This window comes from Triticum aestivum, chromosome 3B, assembly GCF_018294505.1.
Source record: "Triticum aestivum cultivar Chinese Spring chromosome 3B, IWGSC CS RefSeq v2.1, whole genome shotgun sequence".
In the NCBI taxonomy this organism is placed as follows: domain Eukaryota; kingdom Viridiplantae; phylum Streptophyta; class Magnoliopsida; order Poales; family Poaceae; genus Triticum; species Triticum aestivum.
In genome coordinates, this window is record NC_057801.1 from 277,969,090 (window position 1) to 277,988,585 (window position 19,496).

The 19,496-nt window shown below is 41.8% G+C and overlaps 1 protein-coding gene across 8 annotated transcripts; it reads left to right on the forward strand.

The window, feature by feature from the left end:
• The first annotated feature begins 13,439 nt into the window (after positions 1–13,439).
• Positions 13,440–18,991, forward strand: LOC123069712 (uncharacterized). Of its 8 annotated transcripts, XR_006432709.1 has the most exons (7): positions 13,441–13,995; positions 14,222–14,325; positions 15,044–15,099; positions 15,205–15,239; positions 15,539–15,621; positions 15,995–16,104; positions 18,761–18,991. XR_006432709.1 is itself a non-coding variant. In XM_044492645.1 (6 exons), the coding sequence occupies exons 2-6, from the start codon at positions 14,264–14,266 to the stop codon at positions 18,843–18,845; spliced, it is 321 nt and encodes a 106-aa protein (XP_044348580.1). In that variant the 5' UTR covers positions 13,440–13,995; positions 14,222–14,263; the 3' UTR covers positions 18,846–18,991. The 8 variants fall into 8 exon arrangements, 2 of the variants coding, with proteins under 2 accessions (XP_044348580.1, XP_044348581.1); XM_044492645.1 differs by lacking the exon at positions 15,995–16,104 and having other exon boundaries at positions 13,440–13,995; XM_044492646.1 differs by lacking the exon at positions 18,761–18,991 and having other exon boundaries at positions 13,442–13,995; positions 15,995–16,833.
• The last annotated feature ends 505 nt before the right edge of the window (positions 18,992–19,496 follow it).

Below are 19,496 nucleotides of genomic sequence, written 5' to 3' on the forward strand. Positions count from 1 at the left end.
TCGCGAGGGGGGTTAGGCAGGTCTAGGTGGGCTGCAGGTGGGCTATGTTGAAGGGGCCAAGAGCTGCAGGAGAGAAGAGAGAGAGGCCCGGCAACAGTTTTTGGATACCGAAAACGTCCGACGAATATACCGACTATATCGCGGTTATTTATTTAACGGTTGGGCTATCAAATGGACTCCGAATGCGACGAAACTTGGCAGGCGGCTTGTCTACACTATAATAAGACCACACGACAAGTTGCAACCCATTCCGAGAACATTTTTATGCCGCTTCTAGAATAATATTTCGGAGGTGCCGCGGGCGCGTGCGAGTGTGGTCGGGCTAAGAACGGACAACGGAGAGAACCGGGGAAACCCGAACAGATGCGAGTTTGATGAAAACGATGTTGATGCAATGCGCATGATGCCATGAGATGAGATGCATAACAAGAACAAAAGCAAAACAACAGACAAAAACCCAACCACGGAGGAAATAATCATATAGCATCTCCGGAAAAGGCAAGAGTTGGAGTTACGAATATGGAAAGTTGTATCCGAGGCGTTACAAGCTATGAGTTGGCCATGGATTTGTTAGACGTTAGTGATGCGGTATGCGCCAAGTACTTCACTATGATGTTGGAGGGGTCGGCTCACACTTGGTTGAAAACCTGCCCCCTCCCCGAATTCCATCAACACCTGGGTGGAGTTGAAAGAGTGTTTTATTAGAAATTTTCAAGGAACCTGCAAGTAACCAATTACTATTGTGGATTTCGAGCACTGTGTGTGCTACCTCTTGAGCACTGCGTTGGTTTTCCCTTGAAGAGGAAAGGGTGATGCAAGAATGTAGCGTAAGTATTTCCCTCAGTTTTTGAGAACCAAGGTATCAATCCAGTAGGAGGCTACACGCAAATCCCTCGTACGTACACAAACAAATAAGAACCTTGCAACCAACGCGATAAAGGGGTTGTCAATCCCTTCACGGCCACTTGCAAAAGTGAGATATGGTAGAGATAATAATAAGATAAATGTTTTTGGTATTTTTATGATATAGATTGGAAAGTAAATATTGCAAAATAGAGTAGACCGGAAACTTATATGATGGAAAATAGACCCGGGGGACATAGGTTTCACTAGTGGCTTCTCTCAAGATAGCATAAATATTACGGTGGGTGAACAAATTACTATCGAGCAATTGATATAAAAGTGCATAATTATGAGAATATCTAGGCATGATCATGTATATAGGCATCACGTCTGCGACAAGTAGATCGAAACGATTCGGCATCTACTACTATTACTCGACACATCGACCACTATCCAGCATGCATCTAGAGTATTAAGTTCATAAGAACCGAGTAACGCATTAGGCAAGATGACATGATGTAGAGGGATAAACTCAAGAAATATGATATAAGCCCCATCTTTTTACCCTCGATGGCAACAATACACCTTGCTGTCCCTACTGTCATTGGGAAAGGACACCATAAGATTGAACCCAAAGCTAAGCACTTCTCCCATTGCAAGAAAGATCAATCTAGTAGGCCAAACCAAACTGATAATTCGAAGAGACTTGCAAAGATAACCAATCATACATAAAAGAATTCAGAGGAGATTCAAATATTGTTCATAGATAATCTTGATCATAAACCCACAATTCATCGGATCTTGACAAACACACTGCAAAAAAGAATTACATCGAATAGATCTCCAAGAAGATCGAGGAGAACTTTGTATTGAGATCCAAAGAGAGAGAAGAAGCCATCTAGCTAATAACTATGGACCCGAAGGTCTGAGGTAAACTACTCACACTTCATCGGAGAGGCTATGGTGTTGATGTAGAAGCCCCCCGTGATCGATTCCCCCTCCGGCGGAGTGCCGGAAAAGGCCCCAAGTTGGGATGTCACGGGTACAGAAGGTTGCAGCGGTGGAAATAGGGTTTCGTGGTGCTCCTGTATGTTTCAGGGTATATGAGTATATATAGGCGAAGGAAGTCGGTCAGGGGAGCCACGAGAGGCGCACGAGGGTGGGAGGCGTGCCTACCCCCCCTAGGCGCACCTCCCTGCCTCATGGTTTCCTTGTTTCTTTCTTGACGTCCACTCCAAGTCTACTAGATTGCGTTTGTTCCAAAAATAACTCTCCCGAAGGTTTCATTCCGTTTGGACTCCGTTTGATATTCCTTTTCCGCGAAACACTGAAATAGGCAAAAAAAAACAGCAATTTGGGTTGGGCCTCCGGTTAATAGGTTAGTCCCAAAAATAGTATAAAAGTGTATAGTAAAGTCCATTAAACATCCAAAACGGGTAATATAATAGCATGGAACAATAAAAAATTATAGATACATTGGAGACGTATCAAGCATCCCCAAGCTTAATCCTGCTCGTCATCTAGTAGGTAAATGATAAAAACAGAATTTTTGATGTGGAATGCTACCTAGCATAATTCTCAATGTATTTTTCTTTATTGTGGCATGAATGTTCAGATCCAAAAGATTCAAGATAAAAGTTTAATATTGACATAAAAATAGTAATACTTCAAGCATACTAACAAGTAATCATGTCTTATCAAAATAACATAGCCAAAGAAAGCTTATCCATACAAAATCATATAGTTAGGCCATGCTTCATTTTCGTCACACAAAATGCTCCCATCATGCACAACCCCAATTTCAGCCAAGCAATTGGTTCATACTTTTTAACGCGCTTCAGATTTTTCAACCCTCCACAATACATGAGCGTAAGCCATGGATATAGCACTATGGGTGGAGTAGAGTATGATGATAGGGATTATGTGGAGAAGACAAAAAAGGAGAAAGTCTCATATTGACGCGGCTAATCAACGGCTATGGAGATGCCCATCAATTGATGTCAATACGAGGAGTAGGGATTGCCATGCAACGGATGCACTAGAGCTATAAATGTATGAAAGCTCATCAAAAGAAACTAAGTGGGTGTGCATCCAACTTGCTTGCTCACGAATACCTAGGGCATTTTGAGGAAGCCCATCATTGGAATATACAAGCCAAGTTCTATAATGAAAATTTTTCAATAGTATATGAAAGTGACAACATAAGAGACTCTCTATCATGAAGATCATGGTGCTACTTTGAAGCACAAGTGTGGTAAAGGGATAGTAACATTGTCCCTTCTCTCTTTTTCTCTCTTTTTTTCTTTTTTTCTTATTTTTTATTTTGGTGGGCTTCTTTCGCCTCTTTTTTTTATTTGGGCTTCTTTGGCCTCTTTTATTTTTCATAAAGTCCAGAGTCTCATCCCGACTTGTGGGGGAATCATAGTCTCCATCATCCTTTCCTCACTTGGGACAATGCTCTAATAATGAAGATCATCACACTTTTATTGATTTACAACTCAAGAATTACAACTCAATACTTAGAACAAAATATGACTCTATGTGAATGCCTCCGGCGGTGTACCGGGATATGGAATGAATCAAGAGCGACATGCATGAAAGAATTATAAAGGTGGCATTTCCACAATGATGTCAACTACATGATCAAGCAAAAGCAATATGACAATGATGGAACGTGTCATAATAAATGGAACGGTGGAAAGTTGCATGGCAATATATCTCGGGATGGCTATGGAAAAGCCATAATAGGTAGGTATGGTGGCTGTTTTGAGGAATATATAAGGAGGTTTATGTGTGATAGAGCATATCATATCACGGGGTTTGGATGCACCGGCGAAGTTTGCACCAACTCCCAAGGTGAGAAAGGGCAATGCACGGTACCGTAGAGGCTAGCAAATTGCGGAAGGGTACGAGTGCGTATAATCCATGGACTCACATTAGTCATAAAGAACTCAATACTTATTGCAAAAGTTTATTAGCCCTAAAATCAAACTACTACTACGCATGCTCCTAGGGGAAGGGTTGGTAGGAGTTAACCATCGCGCGATCCCGACCTCCACACATAAGGAAGGCAATCAAAGGAGCACCCTATGCAACAAATTTGTCACACAACATTCACCATACATGCATGCTATGGGACTTGCCAACTTTAACACAAGTATTTCTCAATTTCATGATTACCCAACTAACATGACTCTAACATTACCACCTTTATATCTCAAAACAATTATCAAGTATCAATTTTATCATAGTATTCAATGCACTCTATATGATAGTTTTTATTATACCCAACTTGGATGCCCATCATATTAGGACCAATTTTATAACCAAAGAAAATACCATGCTGTTCTAAAAGACTCTCAAAATAATATAAGTGAATAATGAGAGATAAATAATTTCTATAAAATAAAACCAGCCCTGAGCTCTAAAAAGATACAAGTGAAGAACTAGAGCAAAATTGTCTAGCTCAAAAGATATAAGTGAAGCACATAGAGTATTCTAATAAATTCCGATTCATGCGTGTCTCTCCCAAAATGGTGTGTACAACAAGGATGATTGTGGTAAACTAAAAAGCAATGACTCATATCATACAAGACGCTCCAAGCAAAACACATATCATGTGGTGAATAAAAATATAGCCTCAAGTAAAGTTACTGATAGACGAAGACGAAAGAGGGGATGCCTTCCGGGGCATCCCCAAGCTTAGGCTTTTGGTTGTCCTTGAATTTTACCTTGGGGTGCCTTGAGCATCCCCAAGCTTAGGCTCTTGCCACTCTTTATTCCATAATCCATCAAATCTTTACCCAAAACTTGAAAACTTCACAACACAAAACTCAATAGAAAATCTCATGAGCTCCGTTAGTGCAAGAAAGCAAACCACCACTTTAAGGTACTGTAATTAACTCATTCTTAATTTATATTTGTGTTAAACCTACTGTATTCCAACTTCTCTATGGTTCATATCCCCCGATACTAGCCATAGATTCATCAAAATAAGCAAACAACACACGAAAAACAGAATCTGTCAAAAACAGAACAGTCTGTAGTAATCTGTAACTTACGAATACTTCCGGAACCCTAAAACTCCTACCAAAATAGGAAGTCCTAGGAAATTTGTCTATTAATCTTATTCAAAAAGAATCAACTAAAAAGCACGTTTCTGCGATTTATTAAAATTATTCTCGTGCGCGCAAAAGTTTCCGTTTTCCAGCAAGATCAAATTAACTATCACCCAAGATGATCCTATAGGTTCTACTTGGCACAAACACTAGGCTAGATGAATTATTTATTGAATAACAACAAAGCAAAATATTGGGTTGTCTCCCAACAAGCGCTTTTTTTAAAAGCCTTTTAGCTAGGCATTGATAATTTTAATGATGCTCACATGAAAGACAAGAGTTGAAGCGGAAAGAGAGCATCATGAAACACATGACAAACACATCTAAGTCTAACACACTTCCTATGCATAGGCATATTATAAGCAAACAAATTTGCAAGGCAGGCAAAAACTAGCATATGCAAGGAAGAAGAAAGAGACGATAGCAATCTCAACATGACGAGAGGTAATTTAGTAAGATAAAAATTTCTACGACCATATTTTCCTCTCTCATAGTAATTACATGTAGGATCATAGGCAAATTCAACAAAATAGCTATCACATAACATATTCTCAACACTATCCACATGCATGTGAAGTTGACACTTCCAAAATAGTGGTATTATCATTAACTAAAGTCATGACCTCTCCAAACCCACTTTTATAAAAAATACCATAAGATTGAGCATTCTCCAAATATGTGGGACCTAAAGTTGACACTCTTCCAAACCTGCTTTCAATATTATTGCAAACACTATTATCAATCTCATATTCATCATGTGGCTTAAATAAATTTTCAAGATCATAAGAAGAGTCACCCCAATCATGATCATTGCAACAAGTAGTAGACATAGCAAAACTAGCATCCCCAAGCTTAGGGTTTAGGATATTATTAGCACAATTGACATCAAGAGAATTTAAAATAAAATCATTGCAATCATGCTTTTTATTCAAGGAGCTATCGTGAATCTCTTCATAAATTTCTTCATCACAATTTTCAGATTCATGAATCTTAAGCAAAACCTCATAAAGATAATCTAGTGCACTCAAATCACTAGGATTTGGTTCATCATAATTGGATCTCTTAAAAAGATTGGCAAGTGGATGAGGAACCATAGATCTTAGGTTCTCTTTTTAGTACTAAATAAACAACAATTCCAACCAAACGAGCGAACGAGCCAAGTAAGACATCAAAGCAAACGAAAAGACGAACAGAAGAAGGGCGAATAAAACGGCAAGGGTGAAGTGGGGGAGAGGAAAACGAGAGGCAAATGGAAAATAATGTAATGCGAGGGATAAGAGTTTGTGATGGGTACTTGGTATGTCTTGACTTGTGCGTAGACCTCCCCGGCAACGGCGCCAGAAATCCTTCTTGCTACCTCTTGAGCACTGCATTGGTTTTCCCTTGAAGAGGAAAGGGAGATGCAACAAAGTAGCGTAAGTATTTCCCTCAGTTTTTGAGAACCAAGGTATCAATCCAGTAGGAGGCTACACGCAAATCCCTCGTACTTACACAAACAAATAAGAACCTTGCAACCAACACGATAAAGGGGTTGTCAATCCCTTCACGGCCACTTGCAAAAGTGAGATATGATAGAGATAATAATAAGATAAATATTTTTGGTATTTTTATGATATAGATTGGAAAGTAAATATTGCAAAATAAAGTAGATCGGAAACTTATATGATGGAAAATAGACCCGGGGGCCATAGGTTTTACTAGTGGCTTCTCTCAAGATAGCATAAGTATTACGGTGGGTGAACAAATTACTGTCGAGCAATTGATAGAAAAGTGCATAATTACGAGAATATTTAGGCAGGATCATGTATATAGGCATCACGTCTGCGACAAGTAGATCAAAATGATTCTGCATCTACTACTATTACTCCACACATCGACCGCTATCCAGCATGCATCTAGAGTATTAAGTTCATAAGAACAGAGTAACACATTAGGCAAGATGACATGATGTAGAGGGATAAACTCAAGCAATATGATATAAACCCCATCTTTTTATCCTCGATGGCAACAATACAATACGTGCCTTGCTGCCCCTGCTGTCACTGGGAAAGGACACCGTAAGATTGAACCCAAAGCTAAGCACTTCTCCCATTGCAAGAAAGATCAATCTAGTAGGCCAAACCAAACTGATAATTCGAAGAGACTTGCAAAGATAACCAATCATACATAAAAGAATTCAGTGGAGATTCAAATATTGTTCATAGATAATCTTGATCATAAGCCCACAATTCATCGGATCTCGATAAACGCACCGCAAAAAAGAATTACATCGAATAGATCTCCATGAAGATCGAGGAGAACTTTGTATTGAGATCCAAAGAGAGAGAAGAAGCCATCTATCTAATAACTATGGACTCGAAGGTCTGAGGTAAACTACTCACACTTCATCGGAGAGGCTATGGTGTTGATGTAGAAGCCCTCCGTGATCGATTCCCCCTCCGGCGGAGCGCCGGAAAAGGCCCCAAGATGGGATCTCACGGGTACATAAGGTTGCGGCGGTGGAAATAGGGTTTCGTGGTGCTCCTGGATGTTTTCAGGGTATATGAGTATATATAGGCGAAGGAAGTCAGTCAAGGGAGCCACGAGGGGCCCACGAGGGTGGGGGCGCGCCTACCCCCTGGGCGCGCCTCTCTGCCTCGTGGCTTCCTCGTTTCTTTCTCGACGTCCATTCCAAGTGTCCTGGATTGCGTTTGTTCCAAAAATAACTCTCCCGAAGGTTTCATTCCGTTTGGACTCCGTTTGATATTCCTTTTCTGCGAAACACTGAAATAGGCAAAAAAACATCAATTTGGGCTGGGCCTCCGGTTAATAGGTTAGTCCCACAAATAATATGAAAGTGTATAGTAAAGCCCATTAAACATCCAAAACGGGTAATATAATAACATGGAATAATAAAAAATTATAGATACGTTGGAGACGTATCAGTGTGCAGCGTGAAGATGAGTCGACCCATCATTAGGCTCGCCGGGTCACCGCCATCATTCACTCTTCTGACAACATCGGGAGGGGGGGGGCTGAAGCCATCCCGATTCTAGAGAAGAATTGTTGCTTTGAGCCCCTTAAGCAGAAGTTAGGGCGGCTTAAGCTTAAGTGTATAGATATGGGCAATCTCATGAACGTACTTACCAGATATGCTGATTCTGATGGTACGAAGGATCCCAGTTCTGATGAGAAGAAGTCGGGTAAAGGCAAGAAAAACAGTGATGGCAAGGGTCAGCAATAGAATGCCTCAACACAGAATGGTAATCACAATAATCAGGGCAATGGTGGAAAGCGTAGATACCCCGATGGTGGGTTAGATTTTGTGGCTAACACAAATGCAGGGTTCAAAAATCAGCATCGTAATGGCAAGCAGCCTTAAAAATGGGGGGGGGGAGCCCAAGAATCAGCGTCATAATTGCAATCATGCTCATCATTCAAATATTTAGTGCCAAACATTTTATAAACTTCTTCTTCTAACACTTGAGCACAATTTTCCTTTCCATCATTTTCACGAGAAGACATTAAAAAGATGAAGCATATGAGGCAACCTCAATTCCATTTTTTTGTAGTTTTCTTTTATAGACGAAACTAGTGATAAAACAAGAAACAAAAAGATTCGATTGCAAGATCTAAAGATATACCTTCAGGCACTAACCTCCCTGACAACGGCCCTAGAAAAGAGTTTAGTTGATGGGGTGTGAGTGCCACTTACCTAGGTTCCCTGGCAACGGCGCGAGAAAAGAGCTTGATGTCTACTATGCAATCATCTTCTTGTAGACTCGTGTTGGGCCTCCAAGTGCAGAGTTTTGTAGGACAGTAGCAAATTTCCCTCAAGTGGATGACCTAAGGTTTATCAATCCGTGGGAGGCGTAGGATGAAGATAGTATCTCTCAAACAACCCTGCAACCAAATAACAAAGAGTCTCTTGTGTCCCCAACACATCCAATATAATGGTAAATTGTATAGGTGCACTAGTTCGGCGAAGAGATGGTGATACAAGTGCAATATGGATAACAGATATAGGTTCTTGTAATCTGAAAATTTAAAAGCAACAAGGCAACTAATAACAAAAGTAAGCGAAAACGGTATTGCAATGCTTAGAAACAAGGCCTAGGGTTCATACTTTCACTAGTGCAAGTTCTCTCAACAATGATAACATAATTAAATCATATAAAATCCCTCAACATGCAACAAAGAGTCACTCCAAAGTCACTAATAGAGGAGAATAAGCGAAGATATTATTGTAGGGTACGAAACCACCTCAAAGTTATTCTTTCTGATAGATCTATTGGGCTATTCCTATAAGTGTCACAAAAAGCCCTAGAGTTCGTACTAAAATAACACCTTAAGATACACATCAACGAAAACCCTAATGTCACCTAGATACTCCAATGTCACCAAAAATATTCGCAGGTATGATTATATGATATGCATCACACAATCTCAGATTCATCTATTCAAACCAACACAAAGAACTTCAAAGAGTGCCCCAAAGTTTCTACCGGAGAGTCAAGACGAAAATGTGTGCCAACCCCTATGCATAAGTTCATAAGGTCATAGAACCCGCAAGTTGATCACCAAAACATACATCAGGTAGATCATGTGAATATCCCATTATCACCATAGATAAGCACATGCAAGACATATATCAAGTGTTCTCAAATCCTTAAAGACTCAATCCGATAAGATAACTTCAAAGGGAAAACTCAATCCATTACAAGAAAGTAGAGGGGGAGAAACATCATAAGATCCAACTATAATAGCAAAGCACGCGGTACATCAAGATCATGCCAAATCAAGAACACGAGATAGAGATAGAGATAGAGATAGAGAGAGAGAGAGAGGGAGAGAGAGAGAGAGATCAAACATATAGTTACTGGTACATACCCTCAGCCCCGAGGGTGAAATATTCCCTCCTCATCATGGAGAGCACCGAGATGATGAAGATGGCCACCGGTGATGATTTCCCCCACCGACAGGGTGCCGGAACAGGGTCCCAATTTGTTTTTGGTGTCTATAGAGGCTTACGGCAGCGGAACTCCCGATCTAGGTTTATTTCTGGGGGTTCCCATATTTATAGGAGTTTTTGGCACCGAGAACAAGTCAGGGGGGGGGGTCCACGAGGCAGTGCCAAGGACTGAGGGCGCGCCCTGGAGGGTAGGGCGCGCCCTCCACCCTTGTGGAGGCCTCATGGCTCTTCTGGCCCCACTCTTTTGCTTCAGGGGCTTCTTCTGGTCCATAAATTTCATCATAATTTTTTAGCTCAATTGGACTCCGTTTGATATTCCTTTTCTGCAAAATTCAAAAACAAGGAAAAAACAAAAACTAGCACTAGGCTCTAGGTTAATAGGTTAGTCCCAAAAATCATATAAAATAGCATATAAAACACACAAGATAGCATGGAACAATAAAAAATTATAGATACGTTGGAGACGTATCGCAGAGTAATCCCAAGCAGCTTAACAATGGCCAATATCATGTTTTCACTACGAGCACGTGCAAGCATGACCGGAAGGTCCATAAGCGGGTTGTCAATGTGGTTGAGCCGGCGGCGCCTCAGTATTTGAGATGGCCAGAGCACACGATAACGTGGAGCCGGGTGGATCACCCGCCCCGGGTTGATGATCTGGGTCATCTAGCCCTGGTGGTAGCCTCTCAAGTGGGCGGTTATAAGTTCTGGAAGGTACTTATGGATGGTGGAAGCAGTATCAACATATTGTACTATGATACTTTTCGGCGGATGAATCTGACAAAGAAGGAACTTAAGCCGTCTTCTACCGTCTTTCACGGAGTTGTCCTTGGCAAGTCGGCTTAACCTGTGGGGAAGATTGCACTGGAAGTGGCCTTTGGTGATGAGTGTAATTACATGGCTGAGACACTTTGGTTTGAGGTGGTTAAAATTAAGAGTACATATCATGAGTTGTTTGGATGGCCGACTTGAAGGAAATATGCCCTAGAGACAATAATAAAGTTGTTATTTTATATTTCCTTATATCATGATAAATGTTTATTATTCATGCTAGAATTGTATTAACCGGAAACTTGATAGATGTGTGGATACATAGAAAAAACACCATGTCCCTAGTAAGCCTCTACTAGACTAGCTCGTTAACCAAAGATGGTTAAGTTTCCTAACCATAGACATGTGTTGTCATTTTGATGAATGGGATCACATCATTAGGAGAATGATGTGATGGACAAGACCCATCCGTTAGCTTAGCATATTGATTGTTCAGTTTCATTGCTATTGCTTTTTTCTTCATTTCAAATACATATTCCTTTGACTATGAGATTATGCATCTCCCGGATACCGTAGGAATGCCTTATGTGCTATCAAACGCCACAACATAATTGGGTGATTATAAAGAAGCTCTATAGGTATCTCCGAAGGTGTTTGTTGGGTTGGCATAGATCGAGATTAGGATTTGTCACTCTGAGTATCGGAGAGGTATCTCTGGGCCCTCTCGGTAATGCACATCATAAGAAGCCTTGCAAGCAAAGTGACTAATGAGTTAGTTACGGTATGATATATTACGGAACGGGTAAAGAGACTTGCAGGTAACGAGATTGAACTAGGTATGAAGATACCGATGATCGAATCTCGGGCAAGTAACATACCGATGACAAAGGGAATAACGTATGTTGTCATAACGGTTCGACCGATAAAGATCTTCGTAGAATATGTAGGAACCAATATGAGCATCTAGGTTCCGCTATTGATTATTGACCGAAGATGTGTCTCAGTCATGTCTACATAGTTCTCGAACCCGTCGGGGTCCGCACGCTTAACGTTCGATGACGATTTTGTATTATACGAGTTATGTGGTTTGGTGACTGAATGTTGTTCGGAATCCTGGATGAGATCCCGGACATGACAAGGAGTCTCGAAATGGTGAGAGGTAAAGATTGATATATAGAAAGATAGTATTCGGACACTGAAAGTGTTCCGGATGGTACCGGGTACATATTGGGGCATCAGAAGGGGTTCCGGGCACCCCTTGGCAAAGATATGGGCCTAATGAGCCAAGAGGGGAAACGCAGCAGCCAGCAGGGGCTGCTGCGCCCCCCATATGGGCCTCACCAGAGGAGAATGGAAAGAGGGGAAGAGAGAAGGAAGGGGAGGGATTCGGCCTCCCCCTTCCTTCTATCCTCCCTCCTCTTTCCTTCTCCCTCTGGTGAAAAAGGAAAGGGGGGCTGAATTGGGGAGGAACCCCAAGTAGGATTCAGCCTACTTGGGGCGCCCCCTTGGCTGCTCCCTCCCCCCACCTATATATATGAGGGGGGAGGCGCCTAGAACACACAACAACATCTGTTAGCCATGTGCGACGCCCCCTTCATAGATTACACCCTTGGTCAAATTTTCATGGTGCTTAGGTGAAGCCCTGCGCGAATCACTTCACCATCACCATCACCATGCCGCCATGCTGACGGAACTCATCTACTTACTCGACACTTTGCTGGATCAAGAGTTCGAGGGACGTCATCGAGCTAAACGTGTGCGGAACTCGGAGGTGCCGTACGTTCGGTGCTTGATCGGTTGGAACAAGAATAAGTTCGACTACATCAACCACGTTGTCCAACGCTTCTGCTTTCAGTCTACGAGGGTACGTAGACACACTGTCCCCCTCTCATTGCTATGCATCTCCTAGATAGATCTTGCGTGAGCATAGGATTTTTTTTGAAATTGCATGCTACGTTTCCCAACAGTAGCATCGGAGCTAGGTCTATGCGTAGATGATATGCACGAATAAAACACAAAGAGTTGTAATCATACTGCTTACCACCAACGTCTTATTTTGATCCGAAGGTATTGTTGGATGAAGCGGTCCGGACCAACCTTGCACGACCATGTTCATGAGACCGGTTCCACCGATAGACATGCAATTAGTTTTGCATAAAGGTGGCTGGCGGGTGTCTGCTTCTCCTACTTTAGTTGAATCGAATTTGACTGCGGCCGGTCCTTGTTGAAGGTTAAAACAGCAAACTTGATAAATCACCCTTGTGGATTTGATACGCAGGTAAGGACGGTTCTTGCTAGAAGCCCGTAGCAGCCACGTAAAACTTGCAACTACAAAGTAGAGGGCGTCTAACTTGTTTTTGCAGGGCATGTTGCGATGTGATATGGTCAATACATGATGTGATATACGTTATTGTATGAGATGATCATGTTTTGTAAAAGTTACTGGCAACCGACATGAGCCTTATGGTTGTCTCATTATTTAAACCTATAAGGATGCTACCCAACTTGCCTCCACGAAGCTTTCTCAATTGGGGTTTCGTTGACCGTCCGATTTGCCTTCTCGCGCATCTGAGCCGTGGGATCTTCATATGGGTCAAACCTGATTTTACCTCACGGTCGTTTTCGTCGGCCAATGACGGGTGAGCTCGTATCGCGCGTTTCTTGGCTGGGTCAACGGTGCCAATGTGCAAAAGGATTTTACCGTCCACTCATTGCGCGCCGCGCGTGAGACGTGCGTTGGCTAGGCGTGGGAGTGAACCCTAGCACCCCAATCCACAGACCCCACACACTCCCTCCTCCTTTCCTCGTCCGCCGCTGCACTCCTTCTCCTCTCCCAACCTGGCGACTCCCCTCCCCGTCCTCCCTCTCTCCTCCGCCGCCGGAAGCCACCAGGTTCGACGGCCGGGGCGCATGCGCCACATCGACCGGGGCGCCGCACCAGTCCACCGCCGCCACACCCTCCCTCCTCCTCCTCCCTCATCACCACCACACTCTCTGCCATAGGACCGCGCGCTCGTCCTGTCGCCCCTGCCAAGGTGTCGCGGCGCTCTTCCTGGGCCCTCGCGTCCGGTCTCACCTGGTCCTCAATGCCAGCCTCATCGGCTTGCCGAGCTGGCACAGCGGCACCCGCTCTCGACGCCGTCCTTGCGACTCGACCGTGGCAAACCCGAAGGCCATAGGTGGCTCATGTGGTGGTGCAGCGGACGACAGCCTCATCGGGTGGGCGACGGCGACCGCAGCTGGTGCACGAGCTCACACCCCAATGCTTTTGTGCTCGAGTAGCTTGCATCTTCACGGCCACCAAATGCGCAGGTGAGTCCCCAACCATTTCTCTCTTGCCTTTGAGGTTGCATCTATCTGTCAGACATGGCCCTTTCCCCCACCTGCCCTCCTCACTCCATGGCATCTTGCTCTTGTCTCTAGGGTGCTATGTATTCTGTACACCTAAGACTGCTAATTTCATCTAGCCATAGTATGTAATTAGTAATGAGATGCATAAAGCTTACTGGTGCATTACATGTTCATTAAATTTTGACAGGACGGTAGTTCAATTTTCTGCGGATGAGTCCTTGTCGGATGGATGGTGACTAATGAGATGCAGTTCTTTGTCTCAATAATTTTAGTAAAGGGATTCTGTACAAGGTAAGATTACCAGGCATAGCGGCAATGCAGCTAGCAAGTGCTCCAGGATTTCATGTTGCTAGATTTGCCGCAGAGGCAAATGCATGACTTACTTGCTTTTGACTTTCATAGTGTTCAGATCTTTTCTTGTGACAAGGATGCACAAAATCAAGTTTTTGCCGGCAGTAGTTTCTTTCGCTGTTCAACTGATCTGTTCCACTGGAACAAGGGGTCCACTGGACTTCTTATTGTTTCCCAGCCTGATGTGGTGGCTCGTTGTGTCTGTGGTCGCTTTTGTATCTATGTGAGGTCGTAGGGGACGGGTCTGTCCTTACCCCTTACTGGGTTATTGCTCGACCTTTCGGGGGACTGTTCTGGTCTAGTGCTATGAAGGGAGTTCTTTTGGAGCTCTGCCTCGTGTTGTTTCATGAACGCCTATGAACAAGATGCTCTACATGCCATACGTAATTTACGAGGTCTACACACTGTCATTATGTTGACCATGTGTGACAAGGGCTAGGCAAATATTTATCATGTAGAATGTGTTACCAGTTCTTAGCATGCACCAATTATTTTATTTTGCGTTTTTAATGCATCGCATGATTTCTTTTATAACAAGACACCCTCCAAAGCAATTCCACAGAGGCAGCGAGAGGTGTTCTCTCTATACCTGTTTTTCCCCATATCTCTGGTTTTGATTTCCTGATATACAGTTTATATAAATACCACAATATGCCAGATATGAAAGAGAAAAGCGACAGAAGAATCCAATGGAAGAATTTGGTGAAGAACAAGGTGCCTCTCTCTCTTTCTCATGTGAACATAGTAAGTTTATTCCTGCACTTTGATGTTACGATTCATGCTAATGTAAACATGAATTGTGCACCTGGTACAGAACAGACTATGCATTGGAGGTTCAGAACCAATTTCTATGGGTATGTACAAGCTGTTTTTATTGCATCTTGGTTTTAAATTGGTGAATTAGCATAGCATATTGAATGTTGAGCTTTATTTCATCTACAATTGGTTCTGAACATGTGTGCTTTTAACAAACTTTGTATTCTTCTCTATTTTGAAGAGCCCACAAAGAGACAAAAAAATGGTGATAGGTTCCTTTCTGTGGTTTAAGAACTCTGGGACTAGGCCAAACTAACTTTGTTGAACGAATAACTTCCTCATCTTAAAATACATTTGTGTTCGGCTGATTTCAAGATAAATGTTTGATCATTGTCAGATGATCAACATATGGATGTTAGTGAGATTCAAGGGAAAGCGCGACACGACTGTGCCTTCTATAAGCAAAGCTGAGCTGTTGAGGTAATTGATCTTTAGGTGCCTTCGATAAGCACGCGACACATCTGTATGTTCTATTCATGTGGTTCCTTATATAAGTATATCTCAGCAATATGTGTCTTGTTTTACTTTTGTCCACGGTGACTATGGCTGCATTCTTGGCTTCAGTTATTATGTTTGAGTGTAAAATTGGTTTTCTGAACTGATGAATATGCTAATTCATCACTTGTCTCATTTCTTCTTGCAAATAGTTTCTACTCCATGTGGATATGAGCTGCTAAGTTTTTTCAGTAACAAGTGTCCATGTAATTTTCTTTTGCTCGAGGCAGATCATAGCTTTTACGGTTTTAGAGGTGTTGCAATATTGATTTCAGTTGTTCTCGTATATGGTTTTCAGATTATTCTATCCTCAAGTATTGGTTTATTATTGAGGAAGCCTTAAACGCAGGAGCTGAATGTTGTTTTTTATCTTTTGTCAAAGTCCTGAATGGTCCAATGAAAATCTTGGTACGTACAGTTTCAGAGCTTCATCCCATTGTAGTAGGGCAAAATGGTATGCAGAGTGTTGAAAGCTTCATTTTGGTCCATTAGGTAGTTTATAGCTTTGTCACTGGAGGTCTGACAATAATCGCAGCTTGTGAAAATTATATATGGCCATGAGTGCTCAATAGTTCTCCATGCAACACAGCTAATTATTGAATCTGTAATACATGCTTGTTTCTGGCAGAAGCTTATTTGATGAATTAGCATTGTGTAAAGTCTTTCTAAGCTCACTTCTCTTTTCTTTCTATAAACTGGACGACCAGGATAGATTTCTCAATACCATTTTCGGATTGTTTAAGCACTGAACAATGTTAACAGGTTTACCATTTCTCATCTCTTTATGATATGCGTAGGTATTCTGGCATCTCAATTTGTCCCCAACCTCTTTCACCGGCCCATAAATTATCTGTCTCTAGGTCTCCACAATTGTATTTTGGTGCAGAAAAACAAAGAACTATTTTTGGCTCAGCTACTTTATAGGTATCGTGTACGTTGTCATGGATTTGATGTCATGTAGTTCCAGGTGTATTATTATACTCCCAGTCTTAGTATTAGAAAAACAATAACTATTTTTGCCTCAGCTACTTTATAGGTATCATGTACGTTGTCATGGATTTGATGTCATGTAGTTCCAGGTGTATTATTATACTCCCAGTCTTAGTATATGAAGGCGTGATATAATGTTACCCTGAACCTGCTCTCTAGCTCATTCAAATCATTATGTTGGCCGACGTGCCTACTGCGTGTTCGCATCCATCCGCAGCGTCCACAACTGTAATAACGGAATTAGCAGCGTCCCATGGCCGCAACTTCTGATTGCCCACTATGCCCGCGGGCACATGCGGACGTTCGCATCTGCCTTGGAAATTCTATATACATCAAGTATAATGCAATTCATGTTAGAAAATGACCAAAGAAACGTCTTTAGTTGCAAATGCGGCCCAACCCATGTAGACATACATAATCTCAACCTCATGTAAAACGTACACATGCTCAACCTCATGTACAACAGTACAGGCTCATGTAGACATTCAGTTAGCTCATGTAAACATATAGGAAATTAAGAGTTAACTCCACCTATTATAATAGTTTTTCGACCAATCAGACTATAAAATATCAAGATGAATTGCTCCCAGCAAAATTGTGCAGGAGATTACAATAGCTGATAGAGTTATATCTCACAATTTTTCTCAATCTTTCGATCCCCAGTCCCCTTCTTCGGTCAGGACAATTCCCAAATTCCCCTACCAACCTACCAAGATCCTGACATGTATTTAGTTCAAATTGGTGCCCACATAAAAGTTATATCCATTCCAAACAGGGCATAAAGGTTTGTGCGCTAGTGTGCTACAGCCCTTGATCGAGTAGAGATGTACTTGTGGATATGATCCAAGCAACAGAAAACGTATGCATAGATAAATCTGACCTCGTGCCAAAGACAATGAAATCCTTATGAGGAATTTTGTTTTAGTAAACCAGTGACAAGTGGGTTCCTTTTTCATTTTTCTGAAAATTGTCTAGCTTACTTCGAAGCAATAGTAAGCCGGTTTGTAATGCAGGCTGCCTGAAATTACAGACAAAATGGATACATCAGTATAGATCTCCAGTCAGTTACCTGCAAACAGGAAATTAAGTGTTGAAACAGAACCTGGTTAGAGGGTTAAATCAATACAAAGGCTATTTACAAAGCAATTTAGTCTGTAAATTGAAACAAGACAAAATTGTAGGTATATGAATAGATCCTCTGAATCCACGTACAAAGATTATTTACAAGCGCTGCTTTGGTTTTGCAAATGTTGGCGCAACAAAATAGCGGCGCAAGCACGGGCGCTCGCGGCGGCTCTAGGGGTCAGGAGGGAGGAAGGACTTAAGTCATGTGTTGTGCCTGCATTCTATACAAGGAATGCTTTGCTGCAGATGCAACACTCTTCCCCAGTTGTTGGGTATGAAAGAGTTGTCTGGGCTGCTGCTTGTATGACGTAAGGCAGAAGGGTTCAAATTCAATAAAAGGGTGGTGGGTTAATACTAACGGTTGTTTTGCATTGTGCCTTGTTCGGACCTGTGATATACTTATGCGAACCTATCAATCAGTTGTCAATTATCTGGAACGAAATGATCTCTGTCTACAAAAAAAGCAACTGAAGAGGAAACCAGTTTATGCAGATGCACTTTATATAACAGAATGCAGATGTTTCCTGTTAACTTGGTGAGGATCATATTCATGTCTAACCGAAGAGATGGATGTTTTGTATTTGCGTTAAGCAATTAATGAAAAGGGGCATTGCCTGGTTGGGGAAATATATAATATATATTCATGTGTGCATTTAAGCAAAGTGTCAGGCTTGTTTGTGATTCCATGGTGCCGACGCTGATGTGAGAATATATATGTTTTGTTTTTTGTTTTCGAAACACAAGTGAGAATATATATAATATTTTCTTGGAGATTTTTTTTGGAAACTATAAGAACAAAAATCACCCAAGGCTGAATCGTTTCGGCATTACTGGATAAAAACAATAGACATATTGAACGAATAATATCAGTTTATTTATGCTGTTACAAGATCAACTTCTTTTGTTGACGATCATGTTCACATGTTTTTTTTGCTACATATGATCCCAGGTTCAGGTTCATATTCAAGTCAAGTGAGAATGGGGCTGACAGACTTAGGAGAGCTAGCATTATTACTAGACAAAACAAACAATAGAAACATTGAATGAAGATGAATAGTCCTGAGTTAATGTGCCAACACACATTCTACTTCTATTGTTGACGGTCATGTTCTCCTATTTTTTATAACATATGGTACCATGGGTGCCTCCATCAGAGACAAATACTGGACTTTCAAGATAATCAAGACATGTGAGTCCGACTCAGACATACATATGATCAGGCTCACATGGTAGAAAGCAGGAGCATATGGTATCTAGCTCAGGGCCATATGTATAAATCTACCTTCAGCAGAGCTCGTAGCTGTGTGCCCCTTTTTACGCGCCTTCATCAGAGCTCGTGTACCCTCCTTCATTAGACAACACTTTCATCTGAGCTGCTGTCCGAATGTTCATCGAAGCTCCTGTCAGTACTCCCATCAGAACAAATATCCATAGGATTATCCATGCGAGATCCCCTCATGCTCAGCCATGGTAGAAACCTACGTGAACATGGATTTTCAATCAGAACAATCTAATAAAGACGCATTACTATGGCAACATATAAATCTGACACAATATATATCCATGGAAATGCGGCTGAAAAACCAAGATCGCAAACTAATCAACCTATACACCAATAACCATTGGAATAACTACAAGGATTTATTTGCATACGTATCCATCCTTAAGTAGAGAGAATTACAACA

Bases quoted from the DNA above. Each gene is read 5' to 3' on its own strand.
- LOC123069712 (XM_044492645.1), top strand. From the start codon at position 14,264: ATGGTGACTAATGAGATGCAGTTCTTTGTCTCAATAATTTTAGTAAAG. The intron at 15,100-15,204 runs GTGCCTCTCTCT...GGTACAGAACAG, and splicing joins AGAATTTGGTGAAGAACAAG to ACTATGCATTGGAGGTTCAG. The intron at 15,622-18,760 runs GTAATTGATCTT...ATATGATCCCAG, and splicing joins AGCAAAGCTGAGCTGTTGAG to GTTCAGGTTCATATTCAAGT.